This window comes from Lolium perenne, chromosome 4, assembly GCF_019359855.2.
Source record: "Lolium perenne isolate Kyuss_39 chromosome 4, Kyuss_2.0, whole genome shotgun sequence".
Lineage (NCBI taxonomy): Eukaryota > Viridiplantae > Streptophyta > Magnoliopsida > Poales > Poaceae > Lolium > Lolium perenne.
The window spans coordinates 15,795,612-15,818,333 of record NC_067247.2 but is presented as its reverse complement, the minus strand read 5'-3'; the positions used below and the strand labels follow the sequence as shown (position 1 = coordinate 15,818,333).

General features: G+C 47.1%; 1 protein-coding gene across 1 annotated transcript; it reads right to left on the bottom strand.

The window, feature by feature from the left end:
- Nucleotides 1-20,381: 20,381 nt before the first annotated feature.
- On the bottom strand, nucleotides 20,382-21,695 carry LOC139830812 (uncharacterized). Its single transcript, XM_071819628.1, has one exon. The coding sequence runs from the start codon at nucleotides 21,580-21,582 to the stop codon at nucleotides 20,740-20,742; it is 843 nt and encodes a 280-aa protein (XP_071675729.1). The 5' UTR covers nucleotides 21,583-21,695; the 3' UTR covers nucleotides 20,382-20,739.
- Nucleotides 21,696-22,722: the final 1,027 nt, after the last annotated feature.

The window sequence follows — 22,722 nt, the reverse complement described above, 5'->3', positions numbered from 1 at the left end:
ATCTACCCCCGAACCCTAGCTAAACTCTGTCTTATGAAGTCAAGCATGCATGAAGAGAAGTGGTTTTGGTTTCAAACGTTTAAGCCAAAAGCGCCTTTTTAAATATTTCAAACTTATTCAAATTTGGTTCAAATTTGAAAGACATACAATTTATAGCACACATAGTGCATACATCTTCACACATACTGCACTAGATACTAACCCTATAGTTTGAGGCCATTTGGATGAGGTCGAAAAAATTCTTGTATTAGAATCGTGTTGTTCGAACCCCGTAGTTGGATTTTTTTGAACCCTTGATTTGTAGAACTGGGCAAAACCCTAGTTTAACATATTTAATTATGGATTCGTATATCAATTTTTCTACTACCTGTTTATTATTACTATGCAAAGACATGGGTGTTTGCCCGTCGAGTGAAACTCGGAGGAAGAGGGATCACTCGGAAGGAGAGAAGAAGGGAGAGCATTATGGTGTCTCCACTTTTTCGGGTAATGATGATGACTTTTGTGCAGGGTTTGTCAGTGAGCAGGAGGTGCGAGCGAGCGAGTCGAGCGAGGCCGAGAATGAGAGAGATTTGTTTTTTTTTGTGAGAGGGACAACCGAAGGATCCAGAAGGACCCACATACTTCCAATACGCATCCTGATGCGTCTACTATTGACAAAGAAGATGGCTGGGAGTTTGCTTACCTATTGCACGTGACTTGTAATCACTGAAGTGTGGGACCTCAAGCGTGGGCACCACACGTAAGTGACAGACATGTTGGTGTAAAAACTCGATTGATTATTATAGTGCATACAGAAAAATGAAAAACAAAATCACATAGTCTTCTTATGTCATATAGTAAGCATTAAAATTGATAAACAAGGTCTAGACATATCAAACCATACAAATCATGTATCTACCCCCTAACCCCTAAACTCCGTCTTATGAAGTCAAGCATGAAGAGAAGTGGTTTTGGGTTTCAAACATGGAAATTTCAAAAACCTCCCACAAACTTCATTTTAGAGTGACTAAGAAGGATACATGCTTCCCTTTTCATTTTCATGTTTTAAACTTGTTTAAATTATCTTGGTCAAACCTAGGATTTGACAAGATTCAAAGATACATGCTTCCCTTTTCATTTGACATGAATCCTTGTGGCACGACCATGTTGGGGTCACTCCTGGCTGTCTACCCAGCCGAGCATGCGTGCTCTTTTTCCTTGTACGAATCCTCGTTTTAAACCAAGAAGAAGTGAACAAACTCTCTCCCCCCCCGCCACGGACACACACACTCTCTCTCTCTCTCTCTCTCTCTCTCTCTCTCTCTCTCTCTCTCTCTCTAACCGGCTTTAGATATCGCATCATTTGTCTGTCAGACTCCATTGATTTGCCCCAAGTTCAACAAGGTTGCCCCCTTTTCCTCTGAGAGTCCATTGATTTTTATTTGCTGGTGTCACTTGTGCTAAACTGTCATTCCTTGTACTCCCTCCGATTCATATTATTTGATGGTAATATAGATGCATCTACACACATTATAGTTGTAGATACATCCATTTTACCATCAATTAATATTGATCGGAGTTGCAGCGTGGTATGAGGCCTGCCGCCTGCCACCTTCGGCGAGGTTCCAAGTAAACGGCGCTAGAAGAAGAGTAGCGCGGCTCCGGATTCAACCAACTGGGGCGATGGACGGCACTATGGAAATAAACGCTACGAATTTGGAGGCCATCGCGTACAACATCGCTGGAACGGCGCAGGTCATGTGCTCCCACGACGGCTGCGGGGTCATCGTCAGCTACCACGAGTCCCTAAGCCACCAGATCGCGTGCCCGCACGGACGGTGCAACTGCACGGAGCAGGGCTGCGACTTCGCCGCCCCACCGTCAGCGCTCCTCGTTCACCTCGCAGAGGCCCACTCGATTCAGGTGCACAGGTTAGAGTATGGCAAGTCCATAGAGTTCCGGGTGACCATGACGCACCCGTGCTCGCCGTGCAGGCTGCTCGTCGTCGAAGGGGATGACGGCTCTGTGTTCGTCCTGTACATCGACGCGCTCGGCCCGGCCATTGTCTTGTCTTTGGTATGCGTCAGTTCGGCCACATCCGTGTGGCCGCTCTACAGGGTGAAGATCTGGGCGCACGGCCCGCCGCCGTCCTCGAAATCGGACTGCAGGCGGGATGTCGTGAAGATGTCTGCCGATGCTTCTGGCAGCGCGTCGCCGGGCGCTGTCGTGTTTGAGGAGCTCACGTCATTCCTCGTTGTGCCGGGGCCATACCTCGTTGGTGCTGGATCGTCCAAGGAGCTGCGTTTCTACATTCGCATATGCAAGCAGATGTAGCTACTGCTACTTTGCGTAGTTGAAAAAACTGTCAATTTGTCATGAGGAATGATAAATTTCGCTGAAAAGTACTTGATTGTTCGTACGGCTGCTATTTTTTTATGGATTCCTCGTTTCATATTTGTGCTGAACTGTTTGTAGTAGTACTTATACTTAATAATAATGCAGCGTGGAAGTGAATACTCTTTTTTTTGTGAATCGGAAGTGAATACTCCAACTATATGTAATTGTAACCCCTCCATCTGATTTATATAAAACTATGTGCACTTCCAGATCATTTCTCCTGTTTTTTAGATGTCCTTTCACTTACTATAAAAAACAAAGAAGCACTGCTGCTTTGATTCAAAGGAATGTGGAGAGTGTAGAAATAGGAAAGGTGTAGGATTGAAATTTTCCCATAGGAATCAAATCCAACATAATTCCTATGTCAATCCTATGAATCAAAGAAGCCCTAAGTGGTTACCGGTGCTTAATGCACAGTTCCAAAAAGTTCATCCCGCAGTCCAAATAACTAATAATCAGATGATGTCAATTTTTGTGTATGTAGTTGTGCCTATTACCATCACAAATATAGTCTCAAATAGTATGATGGTGGAGATACACATTTTTTAACTACCATGATTTTCGGTAAATGCTTAGTCAATTTTGACATAATTTGACTTTCTAAAAATAATATAAGCCTTAAGCTTTGAGATGGAGGTACTATATTGGGTTTTCCTCGTCTTAAGCAAAATCCCTTCCCATCCCCTTAAATAGAGTACTCCAGCCTCGAGGCTAGGAGATAAGAGAGGCCATCGATAGGCCATACTCCTCGCGCGCTCGCAATGTTGGAAACTGTCACCGTTACCCTGAAGATGGACCCCACCGTGCTTCACTGCATTTTCTGCTCCCAGCCCCTCCAGCCCCCCGTCTTCAAGGTCGATCCCTTTCCCTCCCACACTCCATTGATGTTTCTTTTGTGGGTTCACTACTGCAAAAATGGGAATCCACGAACTTTGATTTGTGCAGTGCAAGGGTAATCATTTGGCCTGCGGCCGCTGCCTCAGCGAGCATCCCGGGAACATGTGCCATAGGTGCGTGGAACCCCGCGGCGGATTCGAGCAGGACCCGGCAATGGACGCCGTCGTATCAGCGGCGACGGTTGAGTGCCCCCACAGCAGCTGCGAGAGCTTGGTGGCCTACCACCAGGTCCACGACCACAAGATTGCATGCCCGCACGCCCCTTGCGCTTGCACGGAGCCCGGCTGCGACTTCGCCGCCCCGCCAACAGCGCTCGTCGCCCACTTCGCAGCGGCCCACTCGATCCAAGTGCACAAGCTCCCGCCGTACAACACGACCAAAGTGTTCCAGGTGCCGGTGCCGGTGCCGGGTTCACCGTGCCTGCGGATCATCGCCGAAGGGGAGGACGGCGCCGTGTTCGTCCTGATCATCGGCGTGCTCGGTTCGACTTCGACCACCATCGTGTCTACCGTGTGCGTTAGGGCGGCCGCGTGCGTGTGGCCTCTGTACACGGCAAAGATGTGGGCGAATGGGCCGGCGTCGTGCTCGTTGGCGCACGCGAGGAGCAGGGCGGACACCGTGAGTGTGTCTTTGGAGGCGTCGAGCTGCGCCTTGCCAGGCCACGTCACGTTTGATGAACTCACGTCGTTCCTCTCGGTGCCGCCGCTGTACCTGGTGCTTGGTGGACCTTCCAAGCTGCTGCGTTTCTACATTCGCATCGAGAAGGAGAACAATTAATCCTCAAAATAAGTACTCCTACTCCATATGATGATACGTACTAGTATAGTGCTAATGCGGATGTAACCTCTAGTAAAGTACTAGTACTAACACTGTCTGAGTTGTACTATTATTTCAGTTTCGCTTCTATTGTTGGGTAACATCATCAGGAACATAACTTGAACTTATTGGTTTCAAATATGTGACAACAAAAGAAAAAGAACAAGAAAGGGAGTAACTGTTTTTCGTCCTGCTAATGCAACCTTGAGGTGACCGGGACAAATTTGTTCAAAGCATCGTGCTCATATAAATATACGTACTCTACAAAATCATCAGCAGTGGAGTACCTCGATAGGTGCCATGTCCATGGATCGACAAGACAAGACACACACATAGACTGGGTCACTGGGAGATGGATATTACTCTTTGGATAGCTGTCCTGACGTGATAGGATGCCTACATACACCCTACTCGGCAGGTGACGATACCTTCCCAACAAAGGTATCCAGTCCCATCCATTGATTATTTTATTATGGACGGAGAGCATTCTACTAGAAGAGATGTCATGTCTTGGGGCAGAGGTTCGGCTTAATCATGGTTTAGATATGGCCATGACTTTTGTCACTTAAGGCACCACCTATGGGAATCACAAGATTACTGAAACAGCAACTACATTACTTGACTCTAATGTAGATGTATCTAGACATATTGTAGCTATAGATACTTCCATTTTAGCATCAAGTAATGTGGATCGGAGGGAGTAATACTATACAATATACTCAGTATAAGGTTAAGTTTGGCACACGCTGGGACGCACATATTTGTTAGAAGTACACACATGCAAGACAGAGCACAGAGTAAAATAATTACTATTTACTTATGGGCAACCAAAAGCTTGTACGTGTCCACTATATATATGGGCATGGACTACACTTATTGCTTGTGGACGAGGATAGCTGTTGTGGACAACACAGTGGATGCTGTTAGAGTGAAACGGCACACTTATTATGGATCGTAGGGAGTATGCAAGATAAAAAAAAGATCTACCATACATATTAGTATTATTATCATCAGTTATGTACTCATGACACTGGGAGCATACACACGATCGTACATACTACAGTAGTACTGTACTACTTTTAAAACTACTTGCAAGATAAAATATAGCTGGATGTACAGAACTACTTATCACTGGGTGCATACACACATGATCGTATACATACTAGTACTGTACTACTTTTAACACTACGATAAAATATAGCTGGATGTACAGAACTACTTATCAGTGGTCTTCCTCTTAAGCTTCCACAGCCTGTACCATGTTGCTCTTCTTCTTCTTCTTCTTCTTCTTCTTCTTACTCCCGCTGTCCTGGAATTCCGCCAATTTTTGTTGACCCTTCTCAAAGTTTACTATTCGCCTGTATACCTCATATGTCGCGTATGCGTCGATACTTGCATACAGGATATGCTTCATGGACAAGGGCACCTGCTTCCACAGCTTGTGTTCCTCTTTCGTAAGTTTTTTCATGATAGATTTGTACTGGCTGTCTATAATGGCCGCAACATAGTCAGCCAACGAATCCTTATTGTTACTAGTGGAATCGGCAGGCTTCCAACTTTTCTGGATGTCCACGAAGTTCGCCACTGAGAGGTTGCAACGCCCAAGCCTGGTAATGTCGTTGCCGATGTCAACACCTGCAAATGTTATGTCAGGCATGCCAAGAAAGTCAGCGAGTTTGGGGCAGGGCTGGTCGGCCGAGGAAATCTGCAGTGAGGCAGTCTGTGCCCATGCACAACTGTATGAGGGCAGCCTTCTGTTCAGGCCCATAGGTGTACTCTACGTCTAGGCCAACAATTTTGTACGAGTCTTCTTTCTCCAGTATCAACTCGATTTTGTTGATGTGTTCCTCCACCTTAGACGCCATATTGGTATAGTTCGCCGTAATGGTGGTTGTTCCATGAGCGAGGAAAGTGTGTCCTTGGTAGAACGCTTCCATGGAGGGTAGCGAGAGAGGGGCACAGGCGAGAGTGTCAGGGAGAAGACGAAATGAGGAAGACGAATGTTAACCGCCACGCCAGGGCCTGCAAACCGCCCGTCGCTAGATGCATGCATTTGGACGGTTTTGAAGATGACGGGCCATAGGGCACGAATGCAGTTTCCCTGTTAAAATAATAATAACCGCCCACGTACTTAATTAATTGTATGCTTATTTGTTTCTCGAGAGGAGCCTAGTTTTTTTCTACGAAACTCTGAAGATCTATTAAAAATCATCAACATTAGTACAAAGAGATTCAAAATTAATATTACCTTCGTCTAAAAGGAGGTGTCTTAGTTTTGTCTAATACGGATGTATATAGACATATCTTAGTTGTAGAAATTACAAATATGTCTTCTTTGCACCACTTAGCTACCACTACAAAGTACAAACACTAACGCAAGGTAGATCAGCATCATGCAATGTAGACATTACAGTATTTTTGTACTCTTTGTACTTGTCTTCCCTGGTCTATGATTCAATATCTAGTATCTTGTCTTGCTTATACACCAGGGAGATTCAAAATACGAGTTGAGCGCCAAAACTCCCGCCTCCATACACATATTTCGAATTCCCTTTCGACCCCTATTACCAATGACGCAAAGGCAGACAAGTGAAGCCGGCGTTGGTTGGGGTCTCGTTCGTAATTTACACATCCCCTCTGATATATATATAGTCTACCGCCTTCCATTCGTCTTCCCCATTTCCGCAAAAAATCTGTCGCAATACTCCAGGCCCATCATCTCTCACCTGCCGGACCACCGCACCGGAATATCCCAGCCGTACTTAGCCGGCATACCACCTCACCTACTCCGAGGCCACCGACTCCCTCGTCCGCAGCACCAGATCCGCCTCACCAACGCCGCCGTGTACCGCATCGGATATGCTTCACCGATCGCTTCATCCGCAGCACTCGCATCCGCTTCACCAACGCCGCCGTGCACTGCACTATCTGAGTTCACCGACTCCCTCATCTGCCGTACCTGATCCGCTTCACCAACGACACCGTGCACTGCACCGGATCTGCTTCACCGACTCCCTCGTTTCAGATCTGCTTCCCCGAACCCATCATCGACCGCCCCAGATCTGCTTCCTCGACGCCGACGCCCACCGCAACCGCAGCACCCCCGCCGTCGTCGACGTGACCCGCAAGGATGCCGAGTATGACTACACGAAGCCGCCGTCGAGGTAACCAGACCCCCTCCCCCCTACATGTTTTGGTCTGTTACCATAGAAGGTTCAAGCATGTCTTGGTCAACTAGAATGTGTCTATATACTGATTCGTCCATCTAAAAAAGCATCGACAGAGAAGTCCCATAGATCCAGCTCCGCCCCGCTCTCAATGCGCGTGGCAGATGGCAGGATCCTGCGCATTTGCCCATGCCACTCCTTGAGCTCTTTGTCTTGATGTGCTTCACACACAGGGCTCATAATACTAGGAAGCTTGTGCCTCACATACACTTACACACAGGGCTACTACTACTAGGAAGCTTTATTGGATATCTCAGTGGTACAAAGCTTACTTACATGGGACGGGTGATACTCTATTTAAACTTTTGTACATGACCCTTTAGATTGTTGCCATGTGCCAGAATCCAAACCCTATACCATACTTCTAGAATACTCTACAAACTCTAGATATTTCATACTACTCGTAAATATCTTACTCTATAACATTCCCCATTCTACAATTCTCTCTACATACCTTGGATACTTCATGACTAAGCTAGCTCCTTTACTAGCCAACCACATTGATAAGATTACTACTAACAATCCCCCCCCATAATCTTGTCATATAAACTATCTTTACTATTAAATTTAAAATAGGCCACGGTGGTTGGTGATGGTACGTCAAACGTGTATACAACTCACCCCGAACATAAAAAGTAAGGTCAGCGTGACCGGCTCCATGAGGAGTTCTTATCAGGATTAGTTAGGTCACGACCAAAATCCAATCCGTAGCACTAGGTAGCAAAATCAGCATCCCTTTCCTAATTCTAATCGGTAAGACAAGCATAGATCGGTTCAGCCACACATCTTTTTCGTTCGCTCCCCTTTTTATTCTCTAAGGAACCCTCTCCTTAACGAGCGTAGATTGATGGAGATGGTTTTTGTACCGGTCAATCTTTATATCCTTTCTGGCATAGTTCTGTAAAAGATCGGCAGGTGATCCGTCCTTTCTCCTCTGCCGTAGTTCATCAACGCGTGTCCGGCAATCCTGGTTAGATCGACACAATCGGCAAAAAAGAAAAAGGCCAAAAGAGACCCATTGATTAGGCTCCTCTTGCCGTGCTACTTTAAATTTTCTAACTTTTCTTTCATTCGCAAACATACAGTGACAACCTATATGACTCTAGGTTTCTTTTCCTAATTTTTGCACGTGCATGCATTTTCCCTTTAAAATTCGTAGGACATACAAATCTCAACACTTATGCAACTAAAAATCCTTAAAAAAAACAAAGCTTTCATACCCTGCAGCTTTTAAGAGGTTAGTGACAAGAATCAACCACATGTTTTGGAGCGCAGTGACATTCTCCCTAAAAAAACCATGTTTCATGCGTGGGTGTTTCATTAATAAAGAGAAATATATGTTCAGTTGGGGCCACGTTTCGACGTGTGTTCTCGACAAATCAGTTTCTCAGACAAAGTATCTCGAAGGTGTTCATAGAGATTGCATGTGCATTTGTGCGTTCGTAGGAGCGAGTATGCATTTAGTGAGCATTTATATTGTACCGTGTTTTGTTAAAAAAGATGGTGTAAAACGGGCACCTTTTACGATATACTCCCTCCGTCCCAAAATGTAAGGCGTCTAAGGATTGGTCAAAAGTCAAACCTTACAAACTTTGACCAAATATTTTAAAACATATTTACATCTACAATATCAAATTGACATATTAAGAAATTATACTTTAGGGTGACTCTATGATAATGATTTAGTATTGTAAATATTTATATTTTTGTGTGTAAACTTGGTCAAACTTTAAAAACATTGACTTTTAACTAATCCTTAGATGCCTTAATTTTGGCACGGAGGGAGTATCATTCAATAAATACTATGAATTATTCGATCGTTTGTTCAAACATGTTAATTAGATCGGTCGATTGATCAACTCGGATCGGTCGATCGAGCATCAGAGTTGTCTCAGTGATGACAAAAAATAGTGCACATTGTATGATACTGACGTACCACAGATTCTAAAGAAAATGAGGACCATGTGGCCACACATCCTGGACATAGACATTGCGATTATATTCCATTTATTCTATATTTGGAGGGAGCCATCTTTCGTTATTAACCCGTTGCAACACACGGGTATTATGCTAGTATCCCCTAATCCAGATCACATGGACCATGCACTTCATCTTGTGATGGCATCACACCGACTCACGTCAAGCAACGACGCCGCACCCTGCTTGTTAGCCTGACACCGACTTCATTTTAGATATCATGTAGTACATGTCAAGTACCAAATCACTGAGAACCAACTTTGTGTTTGGATGGTTAGGAGGGCAGTTGGCACCCCCAGATTTAACGCTTTGGTGTCTCAAAAATGGAGGAATATTCTTCTGTGGGATGCGGCGTTCCCGATGACATTGTGGTGCTAGTGGTGACTTCGTCAATCTCAATACCCGTCGGAACAGTTTCTTGGATGCAGTTTCCTGAAGGTGCTCGAAGGGGTAGTGTGTGTGCTTGAGTGATGAGTGTATGTATGTACGTGTGAGCGTCTATGATTGTACTGTGTGTTGCAAAAATAGTATTAATTTTGTCTTGTTCATACTAAGACTAGCAAAGCATTCCCTGCTCTATAAACTCTCAAGAAACACCCCTATAATATCTATCTAGTTCGTCCTAATGTTAGAACAGTAATTGCATGCTATGTAATTCATCTATTTTTGTTAGGAAACCTACATGTTTGTTTGCTTTTCTTATTCTCAGGTGACAGGTTGTGTCTTTGGGACCATAGCCGCCGTCTGTTTTGTTCGTTGCAAAATGTTGTTTTATATTCCGCCATTCTGTGCTCTTCTGTGTTCACAAGGTTTTACATTATAATTTCCATCTGTTTTGTTGTAAACAATGACGGTAAATGCCAATTACTATTTCCTTTCTGCTATCCTTTTGCCATCCTGTAGTACATGTGTGAACTCATTGCTCTGGTACATTTAAATTCTTCATTGTTTTTGTTCTTCAAGAGCTGCAACCCTAACTCTTTGCTGTAATTTCATGTTGCACTATCACATGGAACACAGCAAATCGTGGAGTGAATCACCCCTATAATCCAGTAAGTACCTTTCATTTTTGTATTGATATGCTTATCGATCTGGAACCAGTTTGTGTTTAACACATTTACTCTCCATATAGATAGGATAAGCTGGTTTGAAATAAATCATGCTATTTGTATGACTGCACGTCTTCGTTCATTTTCTGCTAGCTTCTCAAACTTGTTCTATTGCTGTCTAATCTTTTTTGTTTGATCGTGATTAAACCAATTTAATTGTTCCTTAACTTAAATGATCTGGCATTTTATTCCAGCCACATAATGTTTGATTGCTCATGCACTTCCTCATACCGTTATGTCTTACGGATTTCTTCCATAATGATAAGAATGTTTTGCTTGGTGAATATGAGTCAGATGATGATTCAATTGGTTATTAGTCCTTGATTCATTGAGTTGGTGATGATTAAAACATATAAACCTTGTGACTATACGGCATGCTTGTTGTGGGATATAATGAGCATATTTGTTTTTTGTAAGACTTTTTCGGATTTCACTTGTTGATTAATCCAATGCCACCTTCTGTAGTAGGAAATCCACCTTCAGTAGGTATCATAAATAAGATTTGTTGTTACTTTTTGGCTGACTCATCTTTTATTTTTAGGCACAAAATGGTTCATGTGTTTGTTTCTCCTTCCCTTATATTGCGCTCATGGGTTAAACATTGAAATAATATGTCAGTTTATATGAATCCCAGAATGGTTCTTTGTCTAATCTGTCTTAATTGGTCCTGCTTTCGTTTATATTTGGCACCAAATGGATATATTTCTCTTTTATACGAGGCATTCCCATGGCTGGCCGATGATTAAAATAATGAAATTTAGGGGTTGGAGATTCTCCAAGCGCACAATGTCTGGCTAGTTTTGTCCACATGACCACTTTTGTGGAACTTAAGGGATCTGAAGCACCCCTTCCAAGTGTCAATTTTAATAGACAGTGTTATGCGGTTTCTGGCTTATTTTATTAGGCGGTTGTCTAGTTACTTGATTTATTTTGTTCATATTTGCCATCCGGTTGCTCTGCTGTTGCATTGGGGTTGATAGCTTGCTTTGTTATATTATGCCTTGTGCTTTGTGAAAATCTGCCATCTGTTTTGATGCTTTGCAAAAATCTGTGACAACTAATAATATGGTTGTTTTCTCAAATTGTATGGTTACTGTAACACCTTTGTCTTGTTTTCAGCCCCGAATAGAGCAAGGAAGGCGGATGGCAGGGCATGTACATCAAGTGTCCAGGTCTTTCCACCACGGCCGTGACAATGCCAATTCATCGATTGTCGGATGATAGCTCTTTGTCCCAGCCATTCCAGCGCAAACAATCGCTGCCTTTGCACATGAATCAATTGATATAATTCAGCGACAAAGAGATGAAAGAGATTCAAATATCATCATAACGATCAATGAGATACATGAATTGAAAAATAGGCAAGCTTGGATTGAGCGAGATCCTTAATAATCTACTCTGAGATCTAATGGAAAGCCATTTGTTACTTGCACTCCGATGAATTCTACCTAACGAAATGCCGTTTTGCCGATGATGCCATTTGTATGGCTTGTATCATTTGAGTTATTTCGACTTGTTGTTGTATTTGAGAATTTTTGCTGTTATTGTAATCCTTGAGCATTTTTTCCTGTTATTGCTATAGTTTGCAATCATTGTAACAAATTTTCAATGTAATGATTATTTTATCTTGCACTCGGCCTTAAACAGAACTACTAGTATGGTCTCACAATTTTTATCATTATACTATGCAAGATTTAGCGGTCGCCCCAAATTCAGAGCACCCATAGCGATTTGGGGGCCGGCGTCGTTTTAGGGCTCGCACCGGTGCGCTCCAAACGGCGCCGGCTATTTGTCGAGCCGAGTAGAATCGCCGGCATCCCCGAGCCGGCCCCTTCGCCGAGGCGCGAATCGAGCGCTCGGGTGCCTCGCGGAATGACGGTTTTCGCTGGTGGAGGCGCCTTGTCGGCGAGAGGACGCGACGGTTCGCATCGGCGGCCATGACGCGGGAAGGTTGGTCGTCGGCGTTTAAATGGCCTCCCGCGCGGAAACCGAGGCAGCGGCGGCCACGAGGGCAGCGGCCCGGCCACGCGGCGTCCAGTCGCCGTAAATGTGGGTAGTTGCCACCGCTAGATATATAGGACGTACGCCGTCCACCACCGCTGCTCCATTCTCTACTCTCCACATCAAGATGCCGCGCCGTCTGAAGACCACCTACTCGATGCTTGGCCTCAACGGCCGCGCGCTGCCTCCACCACCACGGCAGCCGCAGCCGGAGCCGGAGCCGGAGCTGCAGGCCGGCAGCGAGCACAGCTCCGACGAGGACGAGGACCCACGGTTCGAGTCCTGGCACGATGTCTACGTAGCGAAGCGGAAGCGAGGCGGCGGATCGAGGAGTCGGCGCGATCGGGCGAGCCGCCGCGAGCCCCGCCGACCCGGAGCGGCGGCGATCCTCGCGTCGCTGAACGCACAACGATACCAGTGGTTGAGGGAGGAGGAGCGCGAGTTCGTCAACGACGCGAACCTCGAGCACGTCCTCGAGATATCGCGCCAGCGAGCGATCACGGAGGAGGCGGGACGCCGCCTCAAGGAGGCGGAGCGACGAGCTCGCGAGCTCAATGCTCATCGCCACCGGGACGCGTTCGCTCGCCAGCGGGCGAGGCGCGCCGAGATCGAAGCTTCTCGGGAAAGGCTGGAAGCGCGGGGACAGCGCCGCCGGCAAGCCCCTGCGACGCCGGCCGCCATGCTCCACCGCCAGATGCGCGAAGCAACGGAGGAGAAGCGAGCACGGAAGCAGGCGGCAATGGCGAAGAACAACGACGAGGCAGGGCCGTCGAGCGCCCCTACCGATGGCCAGTAGACCAGGATTAAGTTTATGTTTAGTTATGTTTAAATTCGAGCTACTTTGGTATAAATTTCGTATGAATTTGGGTTTTTAGATGTCAATTTAAATTTTAAAATCTATCGGGGCTGCCGTTTTGGGGCCGCCGGTGTGGGAGCAGCGTCCCCAAATAGAGGATCTTTGTCTTAGGTGGAGATGCTCTTATAGATAGATAATGATCATGGTAACAGAAAAAATCGTCAACGTGATGATGATTTGATGTTGCACTCGACCTTGAACATAAGTACTAGTACGGTCTCACAATTTTTTTAATCATTATACTTTGCAACATTTAGCAGATGCGCCAAATTCAGACATAGATCATGATCATGGTAACAAATTTTCAGCATGATGATGATTTGATGTTGTACTCGGGCTTGAACATAAGTACTAGTACGGTCACTCAAAATTTTAGCATTATACTTTGCAATGGATGCACCAATTTCAGATATAGATCATGATCAGGGTAACAAATTTTCAACGTGATGATGTTTTGATGTTGCACTCGGCCTTGAACTGAAATACTAGTACGGTCTCACAATTTTTTATCACTATAATTTGCAAGATCTAGCGGATGAGCCAATTTCAGAGATAGATGATGATCATGGTAGCTTAGGTATTTAATGTGATGATGATTTGATTTTGCACTCGGCCTTGAACAGAGGTACTAGTACGGTCTCACATTTTTTAATCATTATAGTTGGACCTTAGCCAAATTCAAAATCTCATAGCGGCAAAACTTCCCGCCCACAAAATACAAAAATTTGACACGCTTCCAAATTCCCATTCTACCCCTGCGGAGATGACAGAATGGTGGGTTGGGGGGGGGGGGGGGGGTATGCCCGTCATTTTTTGGATCACCACCTCCCTAGCCCGGAAACCCTCCCAGAAAAAAATTCATTTCCCTCAGACCACCCACCGGAACTTCCCAAGTCCCTCTCTCCCACCTCCACGACCACCGCACCGGAACATCCCCGCCGGACTTCCCTGGCCTACCCGAGCCCTCGCGATCCTCGTCATCCGGCTGCCTGCCGGAGCCGCTTCATCGACGCCGTCATCAACCGGACCGGATCATCCCCGCCGTACCTCGAAACCATATGCTCATCCAGCAGGCTACCGCAGTCGCGTCAGCTTAGCCGCTTCGCCGGATCCGTCTTCCACCGCATCGGATCTTGCTCAACGACACCGCCGTGCATGAACCGGATCTGCTTCACCGGCGCCGTGCATGATCTAAACTCTTCTCTGTCGCTTTTCTATTGCTTGCCTGCAAGTTCTTGTTTAATCTTGGGGAACCTGTTTGTGCTAACGACGCGCCGTTACTTTTTTGCGAGATGAGATGAGTAACCATGAAGTGTAATGGCCGTCTCTCCAACCCCAAGTAGCACATGTAGCGTACTTCATCACCGGATCTATCAACCCCGGGAAGATCTGTTGTGACTCCCACAGTGCTTCTCCTAATGTAAGTCCCTTGTTTTAGCGCCATGTTACGGGTTCAGATGCTTGTTTGTCTGAAGCTCTTTTAGTTCATTCCTAGCTATGACCGTAACACGTTGCTATTTTCTACTTCATTGCTAACTTTAAGCGATTGAACATTTTGGTTTGCATTCCCTGCTCTGTAGATGTAGCCATCATAACTTCTATCTTGCGCAGTCGTTGTTACAAAAATTATAGGTATTATAGTAACATCCTGCTATTATTTAGTTCATGGCCAATTTTAAGTAATTGCACATGTTGGTTCGCATTCCCTGCTCTATAGCTTTTGGCATCGTAACTTCTATATTTTGTTTACATTCCCTGCTCTGTAGATCTAGCCATCATAACTTTATCTTGCTCAGTCGTTGTTACAAAAATTATGGCCTGCTACTATGTTGTTTGTGCCAATTTTTTACTCCATGAACATGTTGGCTTGCATTCCTGTACTACGGGTGATGCCATTGTTTTGTATCTAGTTCATTGTAAGCTAACAAAGTAAGGACTTAGTTTGGCATGCTATCACTCTGCTATCTAGCTTTGTAGTACAAATAAACTTGTCATACTACTAGATAATAATTTTGCGTGCCATCTTGTTCTTCAAAAGCTGCATTATTGACTTGTTTCTACGACTTGGCATGACGCTCACATATGGAAAGCTGAACATATTGGTTTGCATTCCCTCTTATACAAGTTCACGGGTGATCCCACTATATTACGTATCTGGTCCATCCTAAGCTCCAGCATTAACTATCCTCTATGTGTTGCTCATTACAAGTTTATATCCCGAAACATCTTGATTTGCATCCCCTTCACTATCAGTTCAGGAGTATTATTTAGTTCACGGCCAAAATGAAGTAATTGCACTTGGCACATGTTGGTTCACATTCCCTCCTCTTTAGCTTTTGCCATCGTAACTTCTATTTTTGGTTTACATTCCACCTTTCTGTAGATGTAGCCATCATAACTTCATCTTGCTCGATCGTTGTTACAAAATTTATAGCTTTGCTACTATGTTGTTCATGCCAATTTTGTACTCCTTTGAACATGTTGGTTTGCATGGGACTCGGCGATGTAGTAAGTCTCATTATTTCATTCTAACATGCTCTGTTATATTGGATGTTGGTATGCGGCATGCACTCTTTGTTTGCTTATTGTGCGCATTACAATGATCTTGTTATAACGACGAAATGATGAGTTCCAAATTCTTTGGCAAACAATATTGTAGTGTCTTTGCCTTTCCATTGTTCTTTGTCTTAACTTGTAATGTCTTTGTTTCGAGATATAGGTCTTTGCATGGACAACTTAAAAAATTGCCGGATCCCTTCATTGTATTGCTAGGTTTAATTACCATTCAATTTCTCTGGGTTACTGTAATATTTTTTCAATGCCTTGCAACTGATGTAATACTTAGTTAGTTTTTATAGTTCTTTCGCGCATTTTTCTTTGGTGCTTGTGGTAAGTGAGGCTATCCGACGAGAAATCAATCTTTGCGTAAATATTCTCGATATCTAAATCACGAATTCCCATCCCTTAAACGGCCCAATTAAGCGAAATCACATATGTGCCGCCCGCAAAATCCTAAAGCGCCTATTACGCCGGCATATAAACGGCAACTAAACGAGTGGCCCACTTACTTATTGGGCCGGCCCACTTGATTCTTGTGGACCCCACACATTTATTGGGCCGGCCCACTTGCTTTAAGGTGGACCCACCCACTCTTTGGGCCGGCCCACTAACTAGTTGGGCCAGCCAATTGCTTTTGTGGTGGACCCCACATACTAAATGGGCCGGCCCTTTAAGGCGAAAGTGGGACCCACGTGTTTTGGCCGGCCCACTAGCGTGTTGGGCGGCCCACTTGCTATATGGTGGACCCCACATACTAAATGGGCGGCCCTTTAACGGAAAGTGGGACCCACTGTGTTTTTGGCCGACCCACTAGCATGTTGAGCGGCCCACTTGCTATATGGTGGACCCCACATACTAAATGGGCGGCCCTTTAGCGGAAAGTGGGACCCACCGGTGTTTTGGCCGACCCACTATCTTGTTGGGCGACCCACTTGCTATATGGTGGACCCCACATACTAAATGGGCGACCCTTTAGCGGAAAGTGGGACCCACTGTGTTTTTGGCCGCCCACTATCTTGTTGGGCGGCCCACTTGCTATATGGTGGACCCCACATACTAAATGGGCTGGCCCTTTAACGACAAAGTGGGACCCACCGGTGCTTTTGGCCGACCCATTGGCTTGTTGGGCGGCCCATTTTATCAAATGTGGACCCCACGTACTAAATGGGCCGGCAGATAGCGAGGAAAGTGGGACCCACATGCTAATTGGGCGGCCCAATAACTTCTTGGGCCGGCCCGGTTGCTTTAATGTGGACCCCACTTTGTAAATGGGCGGCCGATACCGAGAAAGTGGGTCCCACATGTCTTGTGGGCCGGCCCTTTTGCTGTTGACCGGTCAAACGAGTGCATTCGGCCGGCCCACATACTTAGTGGGCGGCCCATTAAAGTTTTGACCGATCAACCTTAGAGGTTAGGCCGGCCCACGTAACTAATGGACCAGCCCAGCCATATAGTTGACCAGGTCAAACTAAGTCAGTGGCCCGACCATAAACTTAATGGGCCGGCCCGCTTAAGACGTGGCGAGCCTCGTGTGGGTCTACCATCTACCACGGGGTTTCGGCGAGTTAACGCCGTTCGCGCGATTAACGGCGTACGCCACGTGTCGGTTGCATGACGTCGGCGATCAACGGGCTCCCGGAAACACTTGGGCAACGGTCCGATTTTCCGTGGCGGAAGGGCGCCCAAGCGCGACGGACCGAAAAAATCGTCGTAGGACTTTGCCTGACGCAGTTTCCACAACAGAACCCATATCGTCGGGTTAGGCCCATAGGCGACGAAAAATACCCCTTAGCGGACGATTTTGAGACGTTGTCTATCAGAACTTTTCTTGTAGTGTAGGGAGAAAACAGCGGTGTTCTATTCAAGGGTAGTTTCATCGTTTACTTTACACACATTGCTTAAAGTGATAGTCCGTTGCTTGCAACTTAATACTGGAGGGTGTCGCGGATGCAATCCTGAAGGTGGATTATTAGTCATAGATGCAGTTGGATTACGGTCTATGTATATTGTTGTAATGCCCGCATACTTTCATAGCATGTATTCTGCACCAACCATTAGCGTAGAATCTCTGTTTGTCAATTGCCCATCTGTAATTTGTTTACCCAGCATATTTATTTTATTGGGAAGGCGCCTCTAGTGAACTGTGGACCCCGGTCCTTCTTCTTTTAATTGCAATCTTCTACAACATTTTTTTGTTCTGTTCTCTGCAAACAATTCTTCTTCCACACGATTCGTTTAACCCTTTGTTTTCAGCAAAACTAGTGAGCTTGACAACGTCGCTGAAAGTTGGGGACAAAGTTGTTGGTTGTTTGTGTGCAGGTCTCCATGTTGCTGCTGACACCGGAAGTGCGCCCTGTCACGAGTTGGTTCGCAACACCTCGGGAGAGAACATTTTTCTCCTACTGGTCGATAAACCTTGGTTTCTTACTGGGGGAAAACTTCATGTTGTGCTCATCATACCATCCTCTTGGGGTTCCACTCAACGTTGCGCATAAATTCTCCTTCATCAACTCCGCGCTCAACAAACCTCTCCTCCTCAAACCCATGGGAACCATCATCATCACCTCCGTCCTTCCAGAAAAAAAGGACGGAACCGAGGGTCAGGCTTATACCTAACCGCCTCTCTCCGAAACCGAAATCTGTAGCCATTGAGGTGCAGCAAAGCAACCACCTCCAAACAATCACCTTTATCCTTCTCGAGCGCTGCAAGGTCTCGCATAGCCACCAAAACTCGAACAATCCATTGGCTTCGAAGGGTATATAAATCTACATCAAGAGTAGAACCAATGAGAGTACCCACAGCTCATAGACCTAAAAAGTATCACACAAAGTCAGGTACACTCAAAAGTTGACTCTTTCGAACGTGCATCCACACGCAATATAGTATATGTGTATGAGTTTTTGGCTTTCCCCTGCTCGATGATATTACATTTTATTGGAAACAAAATTCAAAGTTTTATGCAACCCAAGAGTCTCCTTGCACGTATCATGTTAAACTGCAATATAAATTGGGCCCCTCTCAGGCAGCTGATTGAGAATTAGGCTAATTTTTAGTCGACTGCATCACTAACTCTTTTGCCGATGGCATTTTTCTTTGTCTCCGGTGAATCTACTTCTCCCATTCCAGGGAGCTGTTCACCAGCAACCACCACCGGTCTAACCGCCGTCCTCCCCCGCCCGCGGCCGGCGCACTTCCGCGCCGCCTCGCCTTGCTAAGCCCCACCACCTTCTTCTCCGGCCTTCAGCTCCAGCGACCTGCCGGTATCAAATAGAGTTGTTTCATAAGAGGTGCATACAAGTAAATAGAACTTTCATGCAAGTTAGGCATCACCATTTCAAAACAATACATTTTATTGAGGTTCGCACGAATCTTGAAGCATACATACGTACGTACATACGTACATACGTACGTACGTATACGTACGTACGTACATACATACGTACATACGTACGTGCGTACATACATACGTACGTACATACATACATACATTGATCAATGGACTGACCTATACTATATTCTCCGTGGGGTGCAATGTAAAATGCACAAGTATAATAGTAGTAGTAGCTAGTAGGATTAGGACACACCACGAAAAACTTATTCTTTTGGTATTTGTTCCCTCAATTCCGCTTTGCTTTCTCTCCTCTCCGCTGTCTAGAGAGAGAGAGACTGAACTCCATAGAGTGAAAGAGATCTGGAGGTATTTTGTGCTTCAGATCATCATCAGTCCAATCATGCTGAGCTGCCAGCCAGGTGAAGTGATTTGTCTCTTCTAGCTTGCAGGATCGATCTGTTGAGCCATGTGTTGTGAAGTGTATATGTGGATTGCCTAGCCCTTTCTATCAGTTCGAACTTTTGGTTCAAGTGGTTAGTGCATGAAGCTTAACATGGTATCAGAGCCCCAGGTCTCAAGTTCAAATTCTGGCTTTCACATGGTTTTCGCAATTAAGCCTAAAAATTGTTGTTGCCCCCCTCTTTAGCCACCGCTGTTTCGGTGTGCTCTTCTTCTTTCACGTGTTGACTTTCTCTTCTCCCGTCACACGCGAGTGGGGGTGTTGTGAAGTGTATATGTGGATTGCCTAGCCCTTTCCATCAGTTCGGACTTTTGGTTCAAGTGGTTAGTGCATGAAGCTTAACACCATGGACGACTTCATGCAGTGGGCGATGAACTCGCTGGACCAGCACCACACCACGCCGTCGCTCCTCCCGCGTACGGCGGTGCTGTGGCCTCCTCTGGCGACGGCGTCGGCAGCAGTGCTGGTGCTGGTCCTGCTCCAGCTCCAGCAGCCTTCCCCTCGCTGCGGCGCCAGTCGACCGCGGCAGGCGGTGGCGGCCTCCGAGACTTGACCTGTGTGCTGTTACTGCTGTACTGTCTCTTAATGTCATACCCGGTATCTTGGGAGATATAGGCCTGGACGTCATGGGCCACGGGCCTGGTGTTCTTGGGCTGGCAGAGTGGCAGTACTCGTGGATGTTGGTGCTAGCTCTGGCTAGCTCCCTCGCTCTCGCAGCTCACGGACGGAGGTAGACGAAGACAATGGCGCACGAACATCTTTTCTGTATTTCAACCCGAGCTCAACCTCGTGGTGACGACAATGGAGATTACAGGGAGAGTTTTATAGCCGCAGCTCGCACCCACATCGCTACGGCCGCGCACACACGCACCCATGATCAGCACCCCCAGCTCACGCACGACGCGCTCCGACGCGATCGCCACGGCCGGCTCGCTGCTGGACCAAGTCCTCCGCTGCACTCGCTAACTGAACCTGGCTAAACACACGCACGCACGCGCTACACTCACACTGCCATGCGCGCGCACCATGCCGTGCATGGACTCGACCTTGACGCGCTCACGCCGGTCCACCATGCACGCCACGGACACCATGGCTTATTGCTAACATTCACCCCCTAAGCCATGAACTAGAGCAGGCAGGGGTGGTCACCGGTGTCGCAGAGCAGCGCCTCCTCCTGGTTCTCTTCCTCCTCCTTCTTATTGGGCTTCTTGCAGTCGCGGCCGAAGTGACCACGGATGCCGCAGTTGTGGCACTTGCCGCGCCTGCCGTTGCTGTCGTCGTAGTCGTCGCCGCATGTCCGGTGCCTCTGCTCCCATTGCGCCGCCGTGAGCAGCAGCTGGTCCCCATGACGCTCTCCGCCAACGGCTGCCTTGCGCCGTTCCGTCCGCTCCTGGAACGCCTTGAGACGCCCGAGCACCTCGTCGAAGTAGATGGTCTTGACGTCGCAGAACTGCTCGATGCCGGCCACCGCCGCGAACAGCGATTCCGGGACGGTGTCGAGCAGCTTCTTCACCATCTGGGTGTCGCTCAGCGTCCCGCCGAGGCTTGCAAACTTGGCGGCCATGCAGCCGATCTTGCTGGCGTAGACGTCCAGCTCCTCGCCGTCCGCCATGATCAGCCGGTCGAATTCGCCGCGGAGCGTCGACAGCCGAGCTACCTTGACGCGATCCGCGCCGACGAAACGCGCCTTGAGGCACTCCCAGATCGCCGGCGCCGTCTTCTTCGATGACACCTGCAGGAGGATGTCCTCCGAGAGCGCGCCGAGCAGGTACGCCCTCGCCCTCTTGTTCTTCTCCGGATCGACCATCGCCGTCGGGTCCGCCGGAACCACGGCCTCCCAGACGCCCTGCACGTCGAGGTTCGCCTCAACCTTGATCGCCCAGACGGTGTAGTTGTCGCGGGTGAGCATCGGACAGAAGAGCGGCATCGCGCTCCCCCCGGCGCCACCACTGTGCAGAACCAACGCCATCGCCGTGGCTCTGATACCACTTGTTGGTGCTAGCTCCCTCGCTCTCGCAGCTCACGGACGGAGGTAGACGAAGACAATGGCGCACGAACATCTTTTCTGTATTTCAACCCGAGCTCAACATCGTGGTGACGACAATGGAGATTACAGGGAGAGTTTTATAGCCGCAGCTCGCACCCACGTCGCTACGGCCGCGCACACACGCACCCATGATCAGCTCGCGCACGACGTGCTCCGACGCGATCGCCACGGCTGGCCCGCTGCTGGACCAAGTCCTCCGCTGCACTCGCTAACTGAACCTGGCTAAACACACGCACGCACGCGCTACACTCACACTGCCATGCGCGAGCACCATGCCGTGCATGGACTCGACCTTGACGCGCTCACGCCGGTCCACCATGCACGCCACGGACACCATGGCTTATTGCTAACAGTGGATGCCAACAAAAGGAGAAGCGCACCTGTAGAAAGACATCGAAGGAAAGAACTGAAGTCAGGTTGCTCCCTTTTCCTCTCTCTCGTCCCCTACCACTTCGGTGGCCGCTCTCCACAAGCGGCATTATTCTCCTCCTCACGCTCCGGCGACCTCCGGCAGCAACGGGGCATTACATCTTAGTTGGTCGCGACCTGTGTGCTATCAAAGCAAGGCTCTTCTATGCTTTGTTCTGTTACCGGGGCGATGCCTGAATGTGCTGTATGGATTGGTCCTTTTGTTTTGTGTCCCAGTTCATATTATCTTTTCTTCCGTGATCTTGATGCGGTAAAGTCGTCTTGATGAGTTTAATGGGTCAAGACTTATAATCTGCACTTGTTAGTACCAGGCACATGCCGAGTTGGAATCTTTTGCTGCAAGTCATGTTCAGGACTTCAGATAAATCACCTAATTCTTCAGTCCATGCTTCGTTAACTATTACAGAGTACTACTTGGCACTTTCTTTTGTTTTTCGGCAAGTAATGGCGCATCTGATCCCTTTGCAATGTCGCATTATGGAGCATATCAAGAAGGGGAAGTGCTAAATCCTGAGGAGGGAAGGCAGAAATCAGCAGATACATGAGCATTATCGATTTCTCTGCTCAAGAAATGGAGCTTGACCTCATGGAGACAGTTTTCGATCATCTCTACAAGAATGTGGTCCATGATCC